This window comes from Oryctolagus cuniculus, chromosome 15 (genome assembly GCF_964237555.1).
Source record: "Oryctolagus cuniculus chromosome 15, mOryCun1.1, whole genome shotgun sequence".
NCBI classification, from domain to species: Eukaryota; Metazoa; Chordata; class Mammalia; order Lagomorpha; family Leporidae; genus Oryctolagus; species Oryctolagus cuniculus.
The window spans coordinates 39,152,648-39,175,905 of record NC_091446.1 but is presented as its reverse complement, the minus strand read 5'-3'; the positions used below and the strand labels follow the sequence as shown (position 1 = coordinate 39,175,905).

Genomic DNA, 23,258 nt, shown 5'->3' with positions numbered 1-23,258 from the left:
TCTGTCTGTCTGTCTCTCTCTGCCTCTCCTTCTCTCTGTGTGTAACTCTGACTTTCAAATATATAAATAAATCTTTGGGAAAAAAAAAAGAAAGAAACTCTAGGGCTGGCACCCACTTAGTTTATCAAGTCCTCTCAGTTGACCCTAGGACGCACTAACGTCTGAGAAGTCCTGGGCTGCTGTGATCTGTGGTTCTGAGCAAGGCTTCTACTGATTGGATTTATATCCGTTCTTCTTAACCAGGGGTAGATTTGCCCCCAGGATACATTTAGCAACATCCAGAGATACTTTGTCAGTTCTGGGTAGGAGCCCCTGGCAGCCTGCAATGCGCAGGGTAGCCTCCTTCACAACAAACAGCCAGCCCCAAATGTCAGTCGTGCTGAGGTAAGGAGACTCAGAGAACAAAGGGAATAAATAGTTCCCAGTTTTGAAAATCAGAAACTGTCCTGTGACTGCCAGGGGAACGTGGGGGGGCATGGAATCCAACAGCCTAAGAGGAGAGGTAGCCGCCGTCTGAGGGCAGCTGCAGGTGAGCACCCTGGGCCTGGGTGCAGGCACTGTGGGTGGATGTCTGTGCTCACTGAGGAGGAAGTACTTCTCAGCCGAGAGCGGCGATGGGAGACAAGGATGCAGAGGTCTGAGGAGAGGAAAAACACTGGGTGTTCCCCTGGGCCCTGGGAGAATATATGGCCGGGGAAGCACAGTGCAGTGTGAAGGAATGTGGTTTCTTTCCCCAGCCGTGGGTGCGGGAGCAGGTGCAGGGAGGGCAGAGGGTGGGCTTTCCCTAGAGTTGTGGTCATAGCAATAATCTTGGGTGGGGAAGCCAGGGCACCTGCAGAGGGTGATCTTGTGACTGCCATGTGTCCATCTCTCCTGACCCGGGTTAGGGCAGCGAGGACATCAGAAGGGTGAGGAATGCCTCCGAGGAAACAGCAATGAACTGGTGGTTCCTGGTCTGTTATTAAAGTGAGAAGGGCTACCTTTCAGGAATTTGGGAACAGGCACGTAGGAAATGAGAAGGAAGCAGTCACGAATGCCAGGCTTAGAAAGAAAAAAGGTGGATGAGGGGACTCTCTTATTCAGAGAACACTGTGCATGTTTATACAGTCCTAACCATGTAAACTCTGGTTATTAAACACAGCCATAACTGTACTGGATAAATATATCAGTAATAAACTACATGGAAAAGAGAGTAAGGAGAAGTATACATCGGGAGGAGAAGAGGTGAGGGGACAGTGTACTTCTAAATCCTATCTTCTGTAAGTGGATGTCAGGAAAAGCATGGCTCTTACTTAAAGGCAGAAGCTGCTAGAAGGAAGAATGTGGGTGTGAAAGTGGTTGCCCGTGGGGTTGTAGGGGTCAGGAACGGAGAGGATGGAGCATGAGAATAGCGGGTTTTCATTCAGGCTGTAGAGGGAACTTTGACCTTTAAATTCAGTACATATATTTCACATGTTAAGAAAAAAAGAAGCAGTATTTTATGCACTGCTATTACATAACTTGGAACACTTTGTGAGCAAGTCAGTGTTTGAGGTAAGGCTTCAGAATAAGGTAACACTGGTGTGGTTGAAGAGCTGGAAGGCAGTGTTGGAGTCAGGATGGAGGGAGAAAGCCAGACCGGAGAGATGGGGAATCCTGGGTGCCTGAAGCACTCGGTTGGTTAGGGAGGAAAGAGGTAAGGGTAGTACACATTCAGGCTGGAGGTCCACCTGCAGTGTTGGGCAGGGAAATAGTGAGCAAATTAGTCCTTAGGAAGACTCATCACAAGGACATCAGGTTAGAGAAGGGAGGTCTGTCTCCACCACACGAAAGGAGGAGGTGGGGGGGAAAGCGCGGGTGGGACAAATACTGAGAAGGAGCTGTGAGCGCTTGGTTCGGGAGAGAAAGAGTTCAGGCGGTTCTTTCATTTTGAGCCTGCTTGGGAGAGTTATGGTATTATTGAAAATCTAATTCATAAAAAGGGAGACAGTATTTACTGGAAGAAGCTAGATGAGACAGTTGACCAAGTTGGACAAAAGGGGGCGCCCGAGCTGTTTGGCATCTGTTGGCAATACGTAGCATGAACTCGGGAGAGATGCAGCACACAGTTTTGAAGCCACAAAAGAAGAGACCCCCCCCTCCACCCACGGAAGACAGCCTGTAGAAAAGGTGGGAGTGGGGCTGGCGCTGTGGCTCACTTGGTTAATCCTCCGCCTGTGTCACCAGCAGCCCATATGGGCGCCGGGTTCTAGTCCCGGCCACTCCTCTTCCAGTACAGCTCTCTGCTGTGGCCCGGGAGGGCAGTGGAGGATGGCCCAAGTGCTTGGGCTCTGCACCTGCATGGGAGACCAGGAGGAAGCACTTGGCTCCTGGCTTCGGATCCGTGCAGTTCCAGCCATTGCGGCCAATTGGAGAGTGAACCAATGGAAGGAAGACCTCTCTCTCTCCCTCTGCCTTTCTTCTCTCTGTGTAACTCTGACTTTCAAATAAATAAATAAAATCTTAAAAACAAAAAAAGTGGGAGTGCAGAGTAGAGGGCGCTGGAGAAAAGAAGGCACAGAGAAACAGAGGAAGGACAGACGGGAGAAAAGGACAGAAGAGAGCAGAAAGGCCACTCCAGGGAGGCAGTACTAGACAGCGCCGTCATCCACTGCCGAGCAGTGCTGGCGAAGAATCCATTTTAAAAACAGTGAACTTTCTAAAAGCTTAATTCTAACACTAATTGAACCCGTTCAGCACGAACGTTCAGGACGGTTTGGAGAGTTTAGTGGAGTCTGAAGTGAACAGAGCATGTGACAGCTTATGCTTGCACGTTTTCCCAGTCAGAAGAGTGAGCAGCCGAATACCAGCTTGAAAGGACAATGCGTTTTGTGGAAGCTTTTGTTTTATGTTAGATGTGGGGACCCTCTGCATCCTGGCAGTTAGACAAGAACGATGCTGTCACACGGATGACGGAGGTGATGGGGGAGCAAGAGGAGGGGAGTGACAGCGTGAAAGCCACAAAAAAGGAATGCAGTTTGGATGGCAGGAAAGAACAGAAAGATGTCAAGATAATACTGGAAGGGAGATGGAGCCTGTTTCTTTTCCAGGAACGAGCCAGGATTGTGGTGGAGGATTCGGGAGTGGGGGTGTCAGCTTTGGCTGCACGGCAGCCCCTGTCCGACAGACGCCCTGCAGATTTGGTCTTGAAACAATCAGTGGCTCTCAGTCCCCTGTTGGCCATCAGCAGGGCTGCTCGGTTCCTCCACCTGGCGCCTGCCCCTCCAGAGGAGACGAGAGTGAGCAGAAGCGTGGGGTGCCCCTTGGGGCTCAGCTCCAAACTCAGCACTGTCACCTGTACCACACACTGTTGGCCTGACTGGGTTCCTGGCTCACCCACATGCTCAGGGTGGGACGGCCAGCAGACTCCACCCTTTCCCCTGGGTGGGGAGCGGAGGGTCACCTCAGAGGGTTTGATGGAGAGGGAGAGCTGGGGACTGGAACCGTTTGCAGTCGCGTGCAGTGGGCATTCTGTTCTGTACTTGGTAATACAAACGAGGTGCTGCTCTCGCTTCTTTACTCGCCTGCTGGATTTGGACGTCTTCATCGTTAGCGTGTTCTTTTTCTCTCTCCCTCCCCTTCAAAGGTTGGATAATACATTAGAGGAAATTATATTTAAGCTGGTCCCCGGACTCCGAGAACGTAAGTTACCTTTATATGTTGTGGACTTTCGTGTTTTGTGACATCAGTATTTCTATTAAGGATTTCATGATTTTCCTATGGTTTCTATACTGTTTATTTTTTCTTTTAGAAGAACTTGAGCGGGAATCTGAATTTTGGAAGAAAAATAAGCCTCAAGAAAATGGACAAGGTGATTTGTTTTATGTCTGACTCTAACAGAATTTCCCAAATTGGTCAGTGTTTGTAGCTTTGGTAAACCAACCTCTCCAAGCTCAACCTTCTACACAAAATTCGTGTATCCCTTAGTTAACTTAGTTACACTTAGTTATCCCCTGCTTCTCTTTGGGAAATTTTATACAAATGTGTGTAAATCTGGTGTCACTCCAGTTGAGGGTAACTGGGAAGAGAAAAGGTGGATAAAACAGAACACTAAATTATTATAGGAATCATTTCTGGAGAGCTAAAGGAAGAAATAGCCATAGTTTGCAATTAAGTAGTGAGGGTTTTTTTTGTTTTGTTTTGTTTTTTTCCTGTATTTATCTGGGTGTTTGGTTTAAAAGGAGAGGGAACTGAGCCCTGGCTGAGAGCCAGATCCGGAGATGTTGCTGTACTGATGCTCTGGAGTGAAGTTGTCCCAGCAGGGGCTCATATGATACTCACATGTATGTCCTGGCTGTAAAGACTGTGGTTTCACTGCTTATGTGGGAAGCTTTCCTATCTCCTTGGCTAAGTGTCTAAATCTGAGTCCCCAGGAGACTAAGCAATTGCTGATTTTTTTTTTAATAAATAATCTCAACAGTGATGAACATTACTGGGCAGAGAAAAAGCTTTTTGTATGTGTATGAGCCACACAAAGGATGTCTAAAATTATAAGACAGTATCCTTCCCATTTTTTTAACATGAGATTTTATTGAAGGGGTATTAAAAGACATTGAAATCTGTAAAGAATGTATATACGTCTTTATAGGCTCACTTATGGAAGCCAAAGCTGAGATCGTCAGTTATACAGCACTAAGGGGGATAAGGAAATGCCGTCTTCTTTCGTCTGTAAAGTGAAGATCATGGTTTTACTGGTTCAGCTACACTGTGCAGGGCTGTTTTCCTATGGCAGTGGAGGTTTGATGGTTGGAATAAGGTAGCAACGGACTGCTGTTCATCCATCACAGCCAACAGCGAGGAAGAAGCTAAGCCTAACAAAAAAATGACTTAACTGAGGGTTTGTTTGGCCCAAGTGTATACTTCAATTAGACAGTAGTGCTACTGTAAAAACACAGATAATGAAATGTTCCTGGTTTTGACTGCCTGTTGAAGAGACCAGGAGCTGAGGGCTGTCATGACAAGTTACGTGGTAGTAGGTTCAGTCTGCGACTCTATCACGGGTGGACTTGTGAAGGGCTGTAGCCTGCTTTGTCCATTTTAACTCTTTTCCCATTGTTTCTCCCTTTCTGAGGCATTTATGATGTTTAGCACTTAGTTTGGGTAGAGAGTTTGGGTCTTGTCTTGGGGTTGAGAGTTTGCTCCATAAAAAGCAGTTCTTATCTGTGTGATTTCTCTGTGACATGCAGAAGAGAACCCACCTTCCCCTAGGGCACATCTGTAATACTTGTTTTTTCAAAGATTTATGTATTTTTTCTATTTAAAAGCTAGAGTTAGAGTGCACACTTCCATCTGCTAGTTCACTCCCCAAGTGGCCATGACAGCCAGGGCAGGGCTAGGTCAAAGCCAGGAGCATGGAACCTCATCTGATTCTCCCGTGTCGGTGGCAAGGGCCCAAGCACTTGGACCATCTTCTGCTGCTTTCCCATGCACATTAGCAGGGAGCTGGATCGGAAGTGGAGCAGCTGGGGCCTACACTGGCACTCATATGGGATGTGGGCATCGCAGGGGCCACCTTGACTCTGTGCACTACAGGGCTGACCCTGAACATCTATAGTGCTTTTATTATAGTCATTGAGGAGGAGCTGACCTGTCATTTTGGGGGCTGCAGATTTTTCTAAGTGTAATGCCTGACTGGCTAATTTTTTTCAAGTTTTGGCTTAAAAGTATTTCATCTGAAATCTTCCATGAATCTTTGCCTCACCACCAAAGTTTAGATTAGTTTCCTCTTTTATATGCAGCCATGTAGCAAGCCCATTTTTCCTGTCCCGTCTTGCAGTTGTTGACTTTGACCTGCGTTCCTTCCTGTGCCCTGACCACTATGCCCGTGCAGGTGATAACACTCTAGTTTGGTCTGGTTCCCCCAGGTCTAGCACAGTACTTGCCTAACATCCAGTTAAAGGTACTCAATAAATAAATTGATCAGTTAACATATGTAATAGGTTAAATATGAGCTTACTTTAAAAAGTCTGTGGAGGCACCAGCGCTGTGGCACAGTGAGTCGACGCCCTGGCCTGAAGTGCTGGCATCCCATATGAGCGCCGGTTTGAGACCCAGCTGCTCCACATCCGATCCCGCTCACTGTTATGGCCTGGGAAAGCAGTGGAAGATGGCCCAAGTCCTTGGGCTCCTGCACCCACGTGGGAGATTCAGATGAAGCTCCTGGCTCCTGGCTTCAGACTGGTGCAGCTCCAGCCGTTGTGGCCAGTTGGAGAGTGAACCAGCAGATGGAAGACCTCTGTCTGTCTGTCTGTCTCTCTCTCTCTCTCTACCTCTCTCTGTGTAACTCTGACTTTCAAAAAAAATGAATAAAATCTTAAAAAAAAAAAAAGTCTGTGGAAAAATTAAATTAAAAGACAAAAACTCTGGAAATTCTTCCATAGTTTTTTTCATGGTAGGCATTTTCCACCAACTTTTTGAAGAACCTTCATATATTGGTATATAATACAAAATGTGCCACTCAGATTTCCTTAAGGGAGTTTTATGTGTATGTATATTATTTTCACTTTCTGATTTTATGAATATCTAATGTGAAAATTTAAGAACTTAAAATATTTTGTAGTTTTCAAAATACATGTTTTTGGTTTGAATATATTATCTCATATGTACACATAGAATTGGAAGTGTTTTTTTATGTCTTATCTACTTGAGATCATCATTAATTGCAGTAATTTGTGTGACCCAGTACACTTTTGTGGCTCTTTCATTTGGATTCCCCCATGGGCTTGGAAATCTTAAGCTAGGTTACAAAGTTTCTCAAAAATGCTTCCATTGTTGAGTTGGTTGGAACGTTTTCAATATATTGGAAAACATTTCCTAAAGGTGACTTTTGTTCAGATGATTAATGTGTTGTTGCTTAACTTGTAAAGCATCCTTGAGTTCTATATCTTAAATTTTACAGATGATACTTCAAAAGTTGACAAACCTAAAGTAGATGAAGAAGGTGATGAAAATCAAGATGATAAAGACTATCACAGAAGCGACCCCCAAATTGCCATATGTCTAGATTGTTTACGAAATAACGGACAGTCGGGAGACAATGTGGTAAAGGTGAGTGGGCGGGGACAGCTGCGTCTTCTTACGGGTTTACAATAAACCTTTGACCGTTTGTTGCTTAAAAATGCTCACTTTTGAAGTTTTAATTAACAGAATCAATGGACTTCCTGTCTCTGACAGTCGAAGCAGTTGATTGTTTACTCCAGACACCTTTTTCAGTCTTGCCAACTGAACCATCCTGTCAATGCCAATGCCACCACCTAGTGGTTGGTACAAAGAATCACACCTCAATTTCTGCTTCCCTCCTTTTTGTACTTTTGTTTGAGTTTCTATACTTTCTTACCCCACCCCTCCTTATTTTAAGTGTTAAAGTAACCATAGATAATTTCATGCCAAGCAATGACCCTTTTATTCCTTGTGTTATGACTTTCTTTGTTCTCTGTTTTCCTATTTTAATTTATAAATCAACAAAGCTTTCCTTGTCATGATTAATACATTTTATGAAAAATATATTTATTTGGTTTTGAAGTAAAATTAAATGCTGTAAAGTGCCTGCAAACTTTTAAAGTCCTGGAAGGTTCTCAGTTATTTCCTATGGAATCTCTGATCCTGTTTCCTTCTGTGTCTGCTAAACAAGCCTTTTCATGAAGGATCTTTATAGAAAGTCTTTTGTTTCTTAAACCCTGCTCCTCTTTTTGATTTTCTTTAGTCTTTATATGATGTTGCTTAAATAATGTTTTCTGCTTTTTTTTTCATTGCAAGCAGCCTTACTTTTCATTATAAATGTTTGCTACTTTATCTTGTAAATAGGATTTTTTTTATCACTTTGTCCTATCAAATGTCAGCCACTGAGAATGGTGTTTCTCTATTTTTATTCTGTTTTCTTTCAAAAGCCTATGTCCATTGTCTCTAGAATTTTCTTTGACTTCCTCTCAGTCTGTAAGACAGTGGGCTGAATATTTTTTATTAATACTTTTTAAAAGATTTATTTATTTGAAAGACAAAGTGAGAGAGAGAGAGAGAGATGCAGATCTTCTATCCACTGATTTGCCCACAACAGGAATTCTGTCCAGGTCTTCCATATGGATGGCAGAAACCTAAGTTCCTGGGCTGTCATCCACTGCCTCCCAGGCACCTTGGCAGGCAGCTGGATTGGGGCTCAAACCAGATCTGTGATATGGGATGTACAGCTTAACCTGCTGCACACAGTGCCTGCCCTTTTAATAAGACATTTAATGATATTTCCCTATTAGGAAATGAGAAACCTAATTTTTCAACTCTGATTAAGTTTTCCAAGCATCTTGCAACAATGAATATAGATGAGCACAATAATTCAGGGGATATTATAAGAAAAAAAATCTTTCAGCCAGCAAACTTGGTTAGTTATAAGATAAAGGAGCTTTGCTTGGGTCAGGCATGTCAAAATGGGCAGCAGTCGCTAGGGAACTGGCCCCATACCTGGTCCTTCCGGTGTTCCGTGCTGCCTGAGTGTCGGTGCAGCAGCTCTCGTACGCCTTCTCATCAGTGTCCGTCGGCATGCTTGTGTCTTTTCTGCCAGTCGTTTCTGTAATCCCCTTGGGAAAGGTTCTTCATAGACACTGTGGTCATCCTGTAGCTAGCTCTGTGGTAGGAGTGATTATCTCATGGAGCTGAATACTTTTCATAAGGAAGCATGAAGCCATCTTCGCTGCATGACTCCAGTGTGAAAAACACTGAGGGAAATTCACCTGAGAAGCTACCCACCTCGATTCTTTTGACATCTTTGATGTTTCACACCACTCAGTTGACCTTTTTTCACCTTCATTCTTTACCCTTATTCTTAAAACAACTTTCTTTCCTTACGAATGACGTACTGTGCTACTTAATTTTCACCTTTTTCTCTCAGACCATCTGCACATTGTCTCCCTCTGATGTGGGCTCGTGCCTTCTACTTGACAGATGTGGGTGTGTCCTGGTAGTACTTTCTCTGTATTCATTCTGCAAAGTCTCTTCCATGTTTTATGGATTCAGCTATGTAAGCACTTTAAAATCTCCATTTTCAATTCTGCCATGTTTTCCAAATTGAAGAATGATGAGGGTACTTCAGAAAGTTCATGGAAATGGAAATAAGAGATTTGGGTACAAAAAAAAGGTTTTGAAATCCATGCATATTGTTCCCCTGATACACGTTTCCCATGTACTTCTTGAAGACCCTTGGTACTTCCACGGAACACCAGCCAGTCATGCGAGTTGAAAACCTTCAGCCATCTTTGATCTTTTTTCCTTCAAAAACTTTCCCTAGTTTAGTGCTGCTCACCTTTACATCTCAATTTTTTTTTAATTAGTTTGTGTTTCCTATACCTGTAATTTCTCCTTTATTATCTGAGGCCAGGGCCACTTGCCCGAGTGTGAGCGGGACAGGTGAGGTTCAGAGTCAGACGGGTGACTACTTGAGGGTTTGTGGGCCACGAGGTCAGTGTTGGAACCCCTCCCTGTTGGAACCCCTCCCGTTGTTAACGGCTGCACCAGAGCAGCCATAGACAATAGTGAATGAATGGGCATTGTTGTGTTCCAATAAAACGACGTAGGAAAATTGGTCATCAGCCCGATTTCGCCTGAGGGCCTGGCCATAGTTGGTCTTCTCCTGGCCCATAGAATCAAGTCTTAACTCCTTATGTTAGCATTCAGTGTCCTTCTCTAACAGCTCCTCTCTGGTTGAGTTTATGTCCATTAGAGCCATCAGCAAAGCCTCCTCTCAAGACAGATGATTGGAGCTCTGCCCACGAGTGCCACATGCATTTTGGAAAGTATGGATCTAGAACTCACGAAGGCTTGTGTTGTGACCACGGAAGTGCCTGCAGAGCCTTGAGCATCCCTTCCTCTGTGCCACAGTCCTGTCTCTCACCGTTGTCCTCCTGTGCTTCTGTCAAGGCCCCAGCACAGAACTGTCTTCTCTGCGATGCTGTTTCCAGCCTTGTGAAGAAGGCCATTGGCAGGGGCAGCCGCAACACCAGCCCCTCTGCTCTGAAATTCCGCGGGGCTCCTATTTATCACTCAGTTAGGACTTGGTCCACTCTCTGTTAAGGATGCGAGGTGCTGATACTGTCTTCACCTTTCTCGATGTAGGTCTTAGCTTGAAACCAGGCTGAGAAGCCCTTTGAGGCAGAGACACAACGCCTGTTGCTTTGTAGCCTTCTCAGCTGTCTCACTCCCCTGCAGCAGGGTACGGGTCTCAAATACACTCATGGAGTATCAAGTTTGTACTGACTTTAAAAAAAATTTTTTTAATTGCTACTTAATTTTATTGGAGAGGCAGATCTTCCATTTGCTAGTTCACTGTTTAAATGCCATCATTTGAGCCAGGCCAAATCCATGACACTAGAACTCAGCTCTGGATTCCCACATGGGTGGCAGGGACCCAAGTACTAAACACTGAGCAACACCAAAGCTAGTCCTAACAGACATGAACACTGCACCCTGCGATGACAGAATATACCAGGGCACTCAGTGTTTGTGGGAAACAGAATTAAATTTATTTGCTGCAAAAATTTTTGAAGTGCATACATAAGTTGTTTACTATATGTATTTGAACTTTTCAGTGACTTTTTTTCAGGGTAGAACATATGTTAGGCTACAAAGCGAATTTCAATAAATATAAAAGACTTTCAATTGCAGTTATACCAAGTATATTCTCTAACCACAAGAGAATGAAATTAGAAATAAATCATAGTCAGAAACATGCACAGTTCACAAGTATGTGGAAGTTGAACAGCATATTCTTAACCAAGAATCAAAGAAGAAATCACAAGGAAGATTAGAAGATGTCTTTAAATGAATGATAGCAGAAGCATAGCATACTCAAAGTTATGGGATGCAGCAAAAGCAGTGCCCACAGAGAAATCTGTAGCTGTAAACTCATTACGAAAGGAAGAAAATCAGGGTGGGTGTTATAGCACAACAGGCTCTAAGCCACCACCAGGGACACCCACATCCCATGTCAGCAGAGTGCCTGGATGCTGTCGTCCTTCCTCCCAACCTTCCTAGGAAGCAGCAGCTGATGGCCGAGTACTTGAACCCTTGCCACCCACAGGGCAGACCTGAACAGAGTTCCAGCCCTGGATATTTCAGGCATTTGGAGAGTGGACCAGTGGATAGGGGATCTCTGTCTCCTTCCTGTGTCACTCTGACTTTGAAATAAATACTATTTTTAGAAAATTAATAACCTAATCTTCCAACTTAAGGACCTAGGAAAAAGGGCAGACTAAAATCAAGCAAATGAAGGAAATGGTAAAGGTTATATTAGAAAAAAAGGCCGGCGCCACGGCTCACTTGGCTAATCCTCCGCCTGCAGCGCCAGCACCCCGGATTCTAGTCTCGGTTGGGGCGTTGGATTCTGTCCCAGTTGCTCCTCTTCCAGTCCAGCTCTCTGCTGTGGCCTGGGAAGGCAGTGGAGGATGGCCCAGGTGCTTGGGCCCTGCACCCGCATGGGAGACCAGGAGAAGCACCTGGCTCCTGGCTTCAGATCAGTGCAGTGCGCCGACCATAGCAGCCATTTGGGGGGGGGGGGGTGAACCAATGGAAGGAAGACCTTTCTCACCAATGGAAGGAAGACCTTTCTCTCTGTCTCTCTCTCTCACTGTCCACTCTGCCTGTCAAAAAAAAAAAAAAAAAAAAGGTTATATTAGAAAAAAAATCAAATAGAACAGAAAAATAGAGAAAGCTTTAAAGTTTATTCTTTGAGATCGACAAAATTGATAAACTTTTTGCTAAGCAGACAAAGAGAAAACCTCTAAGATCAGAAATGATCTTGGTATTACTACCAAGTGTATAGCAAGAGAAGTGATTGTAAAGCAATCCTATGAATGATTGTATGCCAACATTGTATTACCAAAACTGACTCATGAAGAAATAGGACATCTGAGTGAATCTATAAGTAAAGAGATAAAAGTGGTTGTAAAATAACTAAATAAAACTTCCCATAGCAATCCAAACATTTACAGAAGAAGAGACACCAAGCTAAAACTCTTCCAAAAGATAGAGAAGTGGAGGGACTACTTCCCAACTCACTCTGTGAGGCCAATATTATCCTGATAGCAAAACCAAAGACATCACAGTGTGAGAGAACTGGGACAATTTCATGCATCAAAGGACACAGGCAACCTATGGAATGGGGGAAGATACTGCAAATCATGTATCTGATAACCACTTAAAACCCACAATATATATAAAGAACTCTGGGAACCAGTGGTGTGGCACAGTGGGCAAAGCTGCTGCCTGCAGTGCTGGCATCCTGTCTGGCAACCAGTCACTCTACTTCAATCCAGTTTCCTGCTAATGTGCCTGGGAAAAGCAGCCATCCATGTGGAAGACCCAGAAAGAGCTCATGGCTTCGGCTTGGCCCAGTCCTGGGTGTTGTGGCCATTTGGGGAGTGAACCAGTGGATGGAAGATCTCTCTGTGTCTCTCTCTCTGTCTCTGTAACTCTGCCTTTCAAATAAGTAAATGCAATTAAAAAAAAAAGTACCCAGGAATAAATTTTAAAAAAATAGACATTTCTCCCAATATTTTATTTTTTTTTTAAACTTTTATTTAGTAAGTATAATTTTCCAAAGTACAGTTTATGGATTACAATGGCTTTTCCCCCCCATAACTTCCCTCCCACCCGCAACTCTCCCATCTCCCTCTCCCTCTTCCATTCCATTCACATCAAGATTCATTTTCAGTTATCTTTATATACAGAAGATCAATTTAGTAAATATTAAGTAAAGATTTCATCAGTTTGCACCCACACAGACCATAAAGTGTAAAATACTGTTTCAGTACTAGTTATAGCATTACTTCACATTGAACAACACATTAAGGACAGAGATCCTACATAAGGAGTAAGTACACAGTGACTCCTGTTGTTGACTTAACAAATTAACACTCTTGTTTATGGTGTCAGTAATTTCCCTAGGCTCTACTCATGAGTTGCCAAGGCTATGGAAGCCTTTTGAGTTTGCCAACTTCAGTCTTATTTAGACAAGGTCATAGTCAAAGTGGAAGTTCTCTCCTCCCTTCAGAGAAAGGTACCTCCTTCTCTGATGGCCCGTTCTTTCCGCTGGGATCTCACTCACAGAGATCTTTCATATTTAGGTTTTTGGTGTGTGTTTTTTTGTTTGTTTTTTGTTTTGTTTTGGGTTTGTTTTTGTTTTTGTTTTTTGTTTTGTTTTGGTTTTTGGTTTTTTTTGCCAGAGTGTCTTGGCTTTCCATGCCTAAAATACTCTCGTGGGCTCTTCAGCCAGATCCGAATGCCTTAAGGGCTGATTCTGAGGCCAGAGTGCTGTTTAGGACATCTGCCATTCTATGAGTCTGCTGTGTATCCCACATCCCATGTTGGATCATTCTCTCCCTTTTTGATTCTATCAGTTAGTATTAGCAGACACTAGTCTTGCTTATGTGATCCCTTTGACTCTTAGACCTATCAGTGTGATCAATTGTGAACTGAAATTGATCACTTGGACTAGTGAGATGGTATTGGTACATGCAACCTTGATGGGATTGTATTGGAATCCCCTGGCACATTTCTAACTCCACCATTTGGGGCAAGTCTGATTGAGCATGTCCCAAATTGTACATCTCCTCTCTCTCTCATTCCCACTCTTATATTTAATAGGGATTACTTTTCAGTTAAATTTAAACACCTCAGAATAATTGTGTGTTAATTACAGAGTTCAACCAATAGTATTAAGTAGAACAAAAAAATACTAAAAGGGATAAAATATTACATTGTACATCAACAGTCAGGACAAGGGCTGATAAACTTCTAAAGTACAACTTTTGGATTATAGCAGTTTTTCTCCCCACAACCACCCTCCCACCCACAAACCATCCATCTCCTACTCCCTCTCCCATCCCATTCTTAATTAAGATTCATTTTTAATTATCTTTATATACAGAAGATCAACTTAGTATATACTAAGTAAAGATTTCAACAGTTTGCACCCACACAGACACACAAAGTATAAAGTGCTGTTTGAATACTAGTTTGATCATTAATTCACATAGTACAACACATTAAGGGCAGAAATCCTACATGGGGAGTAAGTGCACGGTGACTCCCATAGTTGATTTAAAATGCACACTCTTATTTATGACGTCAGTAATCACCTGAGGCTCTTGTCATGAGCTGCCAAGGCTATGGAAGCCTCTTGAGTTCACAAACTCTGACCTTATTTAGATAAGCCCATAATCAAAGTGGAAGATCTCTCCTCCCTTCAGAGAAAGGTACCTCCTTCTTTGATGGCCCATTCTTTCTGCTGGGATCTCACTCACAGAGATCTTTCATTTAGGTCATTTTTTGCCACGGTGTCTTGGCTTTCCATGCTTGAGAAACTCTCATGGGCTTTTTAGCCAGATCCGAATGCCTTAAAGGCCGATTCTGAGGCCCAAGTGCTGTTTAGGGTATCTGCCATTCTGTGAGTCTGCTGTGTATCCCGCTTCCCATGTTGGATCATTCTCTCCTTTTTAATTCTATCAGTTATTATTAGCAGACACTGGTCTTGTTTATGTGATCCCTTTGACACGTAATCCTATCTTTATGATCAATTATTAACTTAAACTGATCACTTTGACTAATAAGATGGTATTGGTACATGCCAACTTAATGGGATTTGGAATTCCATGGCAAGTTTCTAGCTCTCCCATTAGGGGTAAGTCCGAGTGAGCGTGTGCCGAACTATACATCTTCTCCCTCTCTTATTCACGCTCTTATATTTAACAGGGATCAATTTTCAGTTAAATTTAAACACCTAAGCATAATTATATGTTAATTAAAGAGTTCAACCAATGGTATTAAGTAGAACAAGAAAATACTAAAAAGAATAAAATAGTAAGCTGTTCCTTGACAGGACAAGGGCTGATCAAGTCATTGTTTCTCAAAGTATCCATTTCACTTCTACAGGTTTCCTTTTAGGTGCTCAGTTAGTTGTCACAGATCAGGGAGAACATATGATATTTGTCCCTTTGGGACTGGCTTATTTCACTCAGCATCATGTTTTCCAGATTCCTCCATTTTGTAGCAAATGACCAGATTTTATTTTTTTTTTTAACCGCCGTGTAGTATCCCATAATTTCTTTATCCACTCTACTGTTGATGGGCATTTAGGTTGATTCCATGTCTTAGCTATTGTGAATTGAACTGCAATAAACTTTGAGGTGCAGACAGCTCTTTTATTTGCCAATTTAATTTCCTTTGGGTAAATTCCAAGGAGTGGGATGGCTGGGTTGCATGGTAGGGCTATATTCAGGTTTCTGAGAAATCTCCAAACTGTCTTCCATAGTGGCTTTACCAGTTTGCATTTCCCCCAACAGTGGGTTAGTGTGCCTTTTTCCCCATATCTTCACCATCATCTGTTGTTGGTAGATTTCTGTATGTGAGCCATTCTAACTGGGGTGAGGTGAAACCTCATTGTGGTTTTGATTTGCATTTCACTGATTGCTAGTGATCCTGAACATTTTTTCATGTGTCTGTTGGCTGTTTGGATTTCCTCTTTTGAAAAATGTCTATTGAAGTCCTTGGCCCATCTCTGAAGTGGGTTGTTTGTTCTGTTGTTGTGGAGTTTCTTGATTTCTTTGTAGATTCTGGTCATTAATCCTTTATCTGTTGCATAATTTACAAATATTTTTTCCCATTCTATCGGTTGCCTCTTCACTTTCCTGACTGTTTCTTTTGCAGTACAGAAACTTCTCAATTTGATGTAATCGCAATTGTTAATTCTGGCCTTGACTGCTTGTGGCTCTGGGATCTTTTTCCAATGATGGTGTCGGGTCATAGATTTAGATCTTTAATCCATGTTGAGTGGATTTTTGTGTAAGGTGTAAAGTATGGGTTTTGCTTCATACTTCTGCACGTGGAAATCCAGTTTCCCCAGCACCATTTGTTGAATAGACTGTCCTTGCTCCAGGAGTTGGTTTTAGCTCCTTGATAAAATATAAGTTGGCTGTAGATGTTTGGACTGATTTCTGGTGTTTCTGTTCTGTCCCATTGGTCTATCCATCTGTTTCTGTACCAGTACCATGCTATTTTGACTATAACTGCCCTATAGTATGTCTTGAAATCTAGCATTGTGATGCCTCCGGCTTTGTTTTTGTTGTACAAGATTGCTTTAGCTATTCAAGGACTCCTGTGTCTCCATATGAATTTGAGCATCATTTTATCCAGATCTGAGAAGAAGGTCTTTGGTATTTTTATTGATATCACATTGAAATTATAAATTGCTTTTGGGAGAATGGACATTTTGATGATATTGATTCTTCTAACCATGAACATGGAAGATTTTTTCATTTTTTGGTATCCTCTTCTATTTAAGATTTTATAATTCTCATAATATAGATCTTTGACATCCTTGGTTAAGTTTATTCCAAGGTATTTGATTGTTTTTGTAGTTATTGTGAATGGGATTGATCTTAGAAGTTCTTTCTCAGCGATGGCATTGTCTGTGTATACAAAGGCTGTTGATTTTTGTGCATTGATTTTATATCCTGCTACTTTGCCAAACTCTTCTATGAGTTCCAGTAGTCTTAGTGGAGTTCTTTGGATCCCTTAAATAAAGAATCATATCATCTGCAAAGAGGGATAGTTTGACTTCTTCCTTCCCAATTTGTATCCCTTTAATTTCTTTTTCTTGCCTAATGGCTTTGGCTAAAACTTCCAGAACTATGTTGAATAGCAGTGGTGAGAGTGGGCATTCCTGTCTGGTACCAGATCTCAGTGGAAATGCTTCCAACTTTTCCCCATTCAATAGGATGCTGGCCGTGGGTTCTTCATAAATTGCTTTGATTGTATTGAGGAATGTTCCTTCTATACCCAGTTTGCTTAGAGTTTTCATCATGAAAGGTGCTGTGTTTTATCCAATGCTTTCTCTGCGTCTATTGAGATAATCATACGGTTTTTCTTCTGCAGTTTGTTAATGTGGTGTATCACATTGAGTGATTTGCAAACGTTGAACCATCCCTGCATACCAGGGATAAATCCCAAATTGGTCTGGGTGGATGATCTTACCGGTGTGTTGTTGAATTCTATTGGCCAGAATTTTATTGAGGATTTTTGCGTCTATGCTCAGCAGTCTCCCCAGATGTTATACACTGACTACCAGCAATGTGGACAGATGCTCAGGAGCAGGGGTTTGACGTAGCAGTTATGACAGGTTAAGACCCCACTGGTCCTCCATGTTGGGGCGGCTTCATCTGATACCTGGCTTCAGCTCTTGAATCAGTCTTTCTGCTAATTCAGACTCTGGGAAGCAGTGGTGTTTGTTCAAGTGTTTGGGTCCCTGCCACCCACTTGGGAGAACTGGATTCATTTCCTATCTCCCAGCTTTGACCCCAGCTAAGCCCTGACTATTGTAGGCATTTGGGGAGTGAACCAGTAGATGGGAGTTTTCTTTCTTTCTCTCTCTTTCTCTGTCATAAATAAATAAATTACCAGGACGCTCAACATCACTAATCCTTAGAGAAATGCAAATCAAAAAACATTTATATATTATCTTATACCCACTGAATGGCTAGTTTCATAAAAACAACAGGAAATAGCAGGTATTGGTGAAAGTCTAGAGAAATTGGAACCCTTTTGCACTGTTGGTGGGATTCTGAAATGGTGCCACCATCACAGGAAACAATATAGAGGTTGCTCAAAAAATTAAAAATGCAACCACCATATATATGATCTGCCAATCCCACTTCCAGATTTATAGCCCAAAGAGTTGGAAGCAGGATCTTAAAGAGATAACTGAGCACACATTTCATAGCAGCATGACTGACAGTAGCTGACTGGTAGACAAAACCCATGTCCATCAATGGATGAGTTGATAAAATGGATTATTATTCAACCTTGACAAGGAAGGAAATCCTATCATATCCTACACCAGAGATGAACCTGAAGGGCCTTATGCTAATGAGATAACCCAGTCACAAAAAGACAAATACCAAATGTTTCCACTTACATGAGGTTTCTGAAGTGCTCCAATTCATGAAAACAGAAGTTAGAATGGTGGTTCCTGGGAGGGAAGGGGTATTGTTTAATGAGAAATGAGAAAGTTCTGGATGGGCAAGACATTTGGTGCAGCAGATCAGACACCACCCGTTAGGCCCGTATCACCTATCAGAGTGCTTAGCATCAAGACCTGGCTATGCCTGATTCCAGCTTCGTGCTAATGCACACCCTGGGAAATAGCAGACGGCGGCGCAGGTGTTTGGGTCCCTGCAACCCGCGTGGAAGACCTCAGTTGAGTTGTAGGCTCCTGGCTTTCTTTGGCCTGGCCCAGCCCTGGCTGCTGTGGGCATTAGGGAGTGAACTAGCAGATGGAAGATCACTTTGTGTCTATTTCTTTGTCTGTTAGTCAGCTACTGTCAGTCATGCTGCTATGAAATGTGTGCTCAGTTATTTCTTTCAAGTAAATAAAATAAGTACAAGTTTTTTAAAAAAATGAATTGTGAAGACATCCTATTTAGAGGTTGGAAGACTTAGTGTATATTCTCGAGGTGGCAGCACTACAGAAACTGCCCTACAGACTCAGTGAAAATATAGCAAAAGTCTAACTGCCTTTTTTGCAAGAATTGACAAGCTGATGCTAAAAGTCATATAAAAATCCAAGGTTTGTTTTTACTTTTGGTAACTTGAAGTTGTGGAATGTCTTTTTTTTTCATATATCGGTTCATGTGGACCCTGTCTACCACTTCATTTCGCCTCATTTTCGGTTTGATATCCATTCTGGATTGGTTCTTGCATGTTAGTGATGTCGAAGCTTAGAGAGTCAAGTGCCACTTTGCACATTTTACAGATTAAATAGATCCAGGCCCACAGAATGCGGTTTTTCCAGTACAGTACAGTACTGCTACAGCCCACGAGACGCTGACTGCGCCTGACTCTCCCCACCCCACGATCCAGAGCTTAGTGTACACCCTTCAGTTGCTGGAGCTTGTTCTCGTCTGATTGGCCTGTTTGTTCAACTGTGGGTCTCAGAGTCTCATTTAAAATTGTTCCTTTTGTCAGAATTATTTAGAAGTTATGAGGCCATGTTTTTTTGGTTTGTTTTTGTTTTTTTTTTTTTTTTTTTTTTAAGATTTATTTATTTGAAAGACAGAGTTGCAAAGAGAGGTAGAGACAGAGAGAGAGGTCTTCCATCTGCTGGTTCACTCCCCAGATGGCCACAACGGCCGTAACTGTGCTGATCCAAAGACAGGAGCCAGGAGCTTCTTCCAGTCTCCCATGTGGGTGCAGGGGCCCAAGGAGTTGGGCCATCTTCCATTGGTTTCCCAAGCCGTAGCAGAGAGCTGGATTAGAAGAGGAGCAGCCGGGACTAGAACTGGTGCCTATATGGGATGCTGGCGCTTCAGGCCAGGGTGTTAACCCACTGTGCCACAGCGCCGGCCCTGAGGTCATGTTTTTTAAAAATGTCTCTAATGCTTTCAGATATAATATCCACAATGCTTCTTGTGATCTTTTTTATTTTTCACTTGTGTTTTCTTTTCTAAAACATTTAGAGATGAACAAACTGTCTCTTTGCCAGGATTTTCCTAACACACCATAGTACATTCTCTCAGAAGGTTAGGTCGGTATTCAAGATTCAGGAGCATTTGTACTTAAAACCACTGAAAATTGAAATCTTTTCACAATAAACTTTGAAAGTTCACAAAATGATAGCAGAAATGGTATGCATGGTTTTATTAAAATCTAGGCTGTTCTAATGTGAGATCTTTATTTCCTTTAGGGTTTAATGAAGAAATTCATTCGATGTTCTACACGGGTAACTGTGGGAACTATTAAAAAATTTCTAAGTTTAAAACTAAAACTTCCAAGTTCTTATGAGGTAAGTTAAAAAATATCTAACCTTGATCATTTTGATCATCCTAAAGTAAAATTCTAACAAAATTTGTAAAAAAAAAAAAAATCTTGAAATGAATTTTGTGGAAACTGGTTCTTCTCACATTTGTATGTTCTTTGTGTAGTATACATTTTTCTAATTTAACACATTCTGACTAAAACGTCTGCTGGTGTGGTGTGCTCAGTGTTTTATACTTAGATGAAATATTTAAAGAATTTAACAGTAAATGCCTCCAAAATAAATATTTCTGCTACATGGATTCTTTAATTGCCATGCTTTAGAAAGTGTCAGTTTTTATCTGAAACCTTTGAGAACTCTTAGCCCCAATTCTTTTTTTTTTTTTTTTTTTTTTTTTTTTAATTTTTGACAGGCAGAGTGGACAGTGAGAGAGAGAGACACAGAGAGAAAGGTCTTCCTTTTGCCGTTGGTTCACCCTCCAATGGCTGCAGCCGGCGCACCGTGCTGATCCGAAGGCAGGAGCCAGGATCCAGGTGCTTTTCCTGGTCTCCCATGGGGTGCAGGGCCCAAGCACCTGGGCCATCCTCCACTGCACTCCCTGGCCATAGCAGAGAGCTGGCCTGGAAGAGGGGCAACCGGGACAGAATCCGGCGCCCCAACCGGGACTAGAACCCGGTGTGCCGGCGCCGCAAGGTGGAGGATTAGCCTATTGAGCCACGGCGCCGGCTTAACCCCAATTCTTTTTAGATTTCTTCACAATGTTAAGCATTGTCTTTTTTACAAAAGGGATCTCATGCATGACATTCATGGAGTTCCATGTTATACCAAAGCAAGACCATTTAGCACCAGGCAACCCAAACAGAAACATCTGCATGAGTGCAGTTCGCCTGCCTACTTACGGGAGAGGTAAATTGCTTCCAGTGTGTCACGTGTTCACAGAACATGAATGACCCTAGCCATGTGGCTGTAACATGGGGTGGAAATATGACCCTCACCTTGCTACCTGCGTGGATGGCAGTCTTGCAGCTTCTGTTAGTTTCCTTGTCACCTCCTTGGGGTTCTGATAGGAGCTTCTAGAACACTAAATACCAGACTAGTTTCTCCTATAAGTAAAGATATGAAAAGTAACACAGTTTCCTGACTTAATATCTGCAGTAATACTGTATATTATCATGCACAGGAGAAATAAAGCATGGTAGGGTTTTGAACATGGGCATTGACAGATATTAAGCCTGTGTTTTGAAGAAGTGTCCGATTCTGCATTGGAGAATTTCTCTCAGATGACCAATTAGGCTGTGGATTAGAAATTTTTATTATAGCTTAGTCCTATAAATATTAAAATTCCAGAGATGTTAACTTTTGTATTAGGAAAAATGAAAGCTAAGTATCAAAGCCCAATGTACTTGGTAAAAGATAATAAAAATTTCTACAAACTACAGGGGGAAAATAGTGAAATTGGGTTTGCAAACTTTAGTTTACTTAGGAGCGTGAGGGAACTCCCATCCACTAGCTCATTCCCCAATGCCTGTAGGGGCAGTGAAGGGCAGAGAGCTGAAGCCCAGGAGCTGGGGACTGAATCCAAGTCTCATGTGGATGGCAGAAACGCAAGTACTTAAGCCTACTGCCTCCCAGCATCTGCATTGGCAGGAAGCCTTAAGCCAGAGCTGGGGTCAAACCCAGGCACTCCAGTATGGACACATCGGGCCTGAATGTCATAAGCAGCATCTTAACCATCAGGCCAAATGCCTGCTCCTGAAATCGTTGATTTGGTTTTGCACTTTATTTTCTTCTTGAAAAATATCATGTGTGGTTTTTATTTCCTTTGAAGTCTGATTCACTGGATCACTATTTTCTATTCTAGTTTTCAGGAAGTTGTTAGAGCTGAGAACTAGTGCCCTCGGGGAGTCTTATTTCTGGCTTGTGTATTTGTAGAGAAAGATGAAGTGGAAGAGTCTCAATCCACTAACAGCCCCTTAACCTATCTCAAAGCAAAGGGCCTTTACTGTGATTTTTAGAAATATTTATCAGTCCCCTTTATTCTGCTGCATAGCATGTAGGGGCATGATGTAATGAAATAGTTGATAACTAACGCTTCAGTGACAGCACTGCTAATTGGGAAAGATAGTTTAACAATAACAGTGGAAGCAGTGCACCTGACTAGTAAGTGCATTCTAAATAAGTCACTTCTTTGCTTAATATGTTACAGGCAAGAAAATTATCTACTCTGTCCTTTTAACGTTTAATAAAATAGTACCTGAAAGACATTTCCAAAAGTCAGTGATGTAGCTTCAAGTGTTTAATACAATTGGAGAGCCAGCACCGCGGCTCAATAGGCTAATCCTCCACCTAGCGGCGCCAGCACACCGGGTTCTAATCCCGGTTGGGGCGCTGGATTCTTTCCTGGTTGCCCCTCTTCCAGGCCAGCTCTCTGCTGTGGCCCGGGAAGGCAGTGGAGGATGGCCCAAGTGCTTGGGCTCTGCACCCCATGGGAGACCAGGAGAAGCACCTGGCTCCTGACTTCGGATCAGTGGGGTGCGCCGGCCACAGCGCGCCAGCCGTGGCGGCCATTGGAGGGTGAACCAACGGCAAAAGGAAGACCTTTCTCTCTCTCTCTCTCTCACTGTCCACTCTGCCTGTCAAAAAAAAAAAAAAATACAATTGGAACTATAGTGATGTATTACTTTCATACTTCGAGTTCAAAACCATAGTCTGGCTAGCAAGACACAATTATTTCAAACCCATTCTTTCTCCTCTCTCCACACTTCCAGTGAAATTTCATCAGTTTGGTTTTTCATAGCTAGCAAACTGAAACACTGCTTTATTTATAGGGCTCTTTAGTAAACATTTGTTTCACTGCACTTTGTTATATTAGTCATATCCATAGTTCCTGTGATCTGCACCAGGATCTGAGGGGTAGTTCTTTTCCTGTAATTCAGGGTGAACATGGGCATTAATAAACCCAAACTTCTTTTGAAATTTCATGCAAGGTAGGAGGAGAATCTGTTAAGAATTGTGCAAGTCACCACACAGAGAGCCTCGCTGGTCTAGGAGACACAGATCTGGGGCAGATTCCTGCCTGTTCTGTCAGCTTAGCTGTCAGCAGTTACGGGAATTCACATATACCTGGAAGGCTACATAAATTTCTATATCCACGTTTATTCCTTTCCCTTCTTGGAATCTGAACAAAGGAGAAGAAGGCAACCCCTTCTAATCTTGGGAAGTAAAAAAAAAAAAAAAAAGAAGAAGAAGAAGAAGAAATTTGAGAGTTAACCTCAGAAGCCCAAAGAGCTCTGAGGAGTTGTAAGGTTGTTAAAAGTTCTCCTCATTTAGCAAGGGGGGGAGGGGTCAGAAAATTGTGTGCAGCCTCTGAGGTTGTAGAGAGACCTGGATGAGAGAACATCCATTGCATTTACAAGGTTTGTGTATGAACTTAAGGTATGAGTAGATA

At 42.6% G+C, this 23,258-nt stretch overlaps 1 protein-coding gene across 3 annotated transcripts in view; it reads left to right on the top strand.

Annotated features, from left to right (window-relative positions):
* PCGF5 (polycomb group ring finger 5) overlaps positions 1 to 23,258 on the top strand; it is a 66,709-nt gene that overhangs the window by 20,960 nt on the left and 22,491 nt on the right. For all 3 annotated transcript variants that reach the window (XM_051823407.2, XM_070057630.1, XM_070057631.1), the window contains exons 3-6: positions 3,605 to 3,660; positions 3,770 to 3,829; positions 6,917 to 7,065; positions 19,739 to 19,837. In XM_051823407.2, the coding sequence (XP_051679367.1) occupies positions 3,605 to 3,660; positions 3,770 to 3,829; positions 6,917 to 7,065; positions 19,739 to 19,837 (364 nt within the window). The remainder of the gene's footprint in view (positions 1 to 3,604; positions 3,661 to 3,769; positions 3,830 to 6,916; positions 7,066 to 19,738; positions 19,838 to 23,258) is intronic.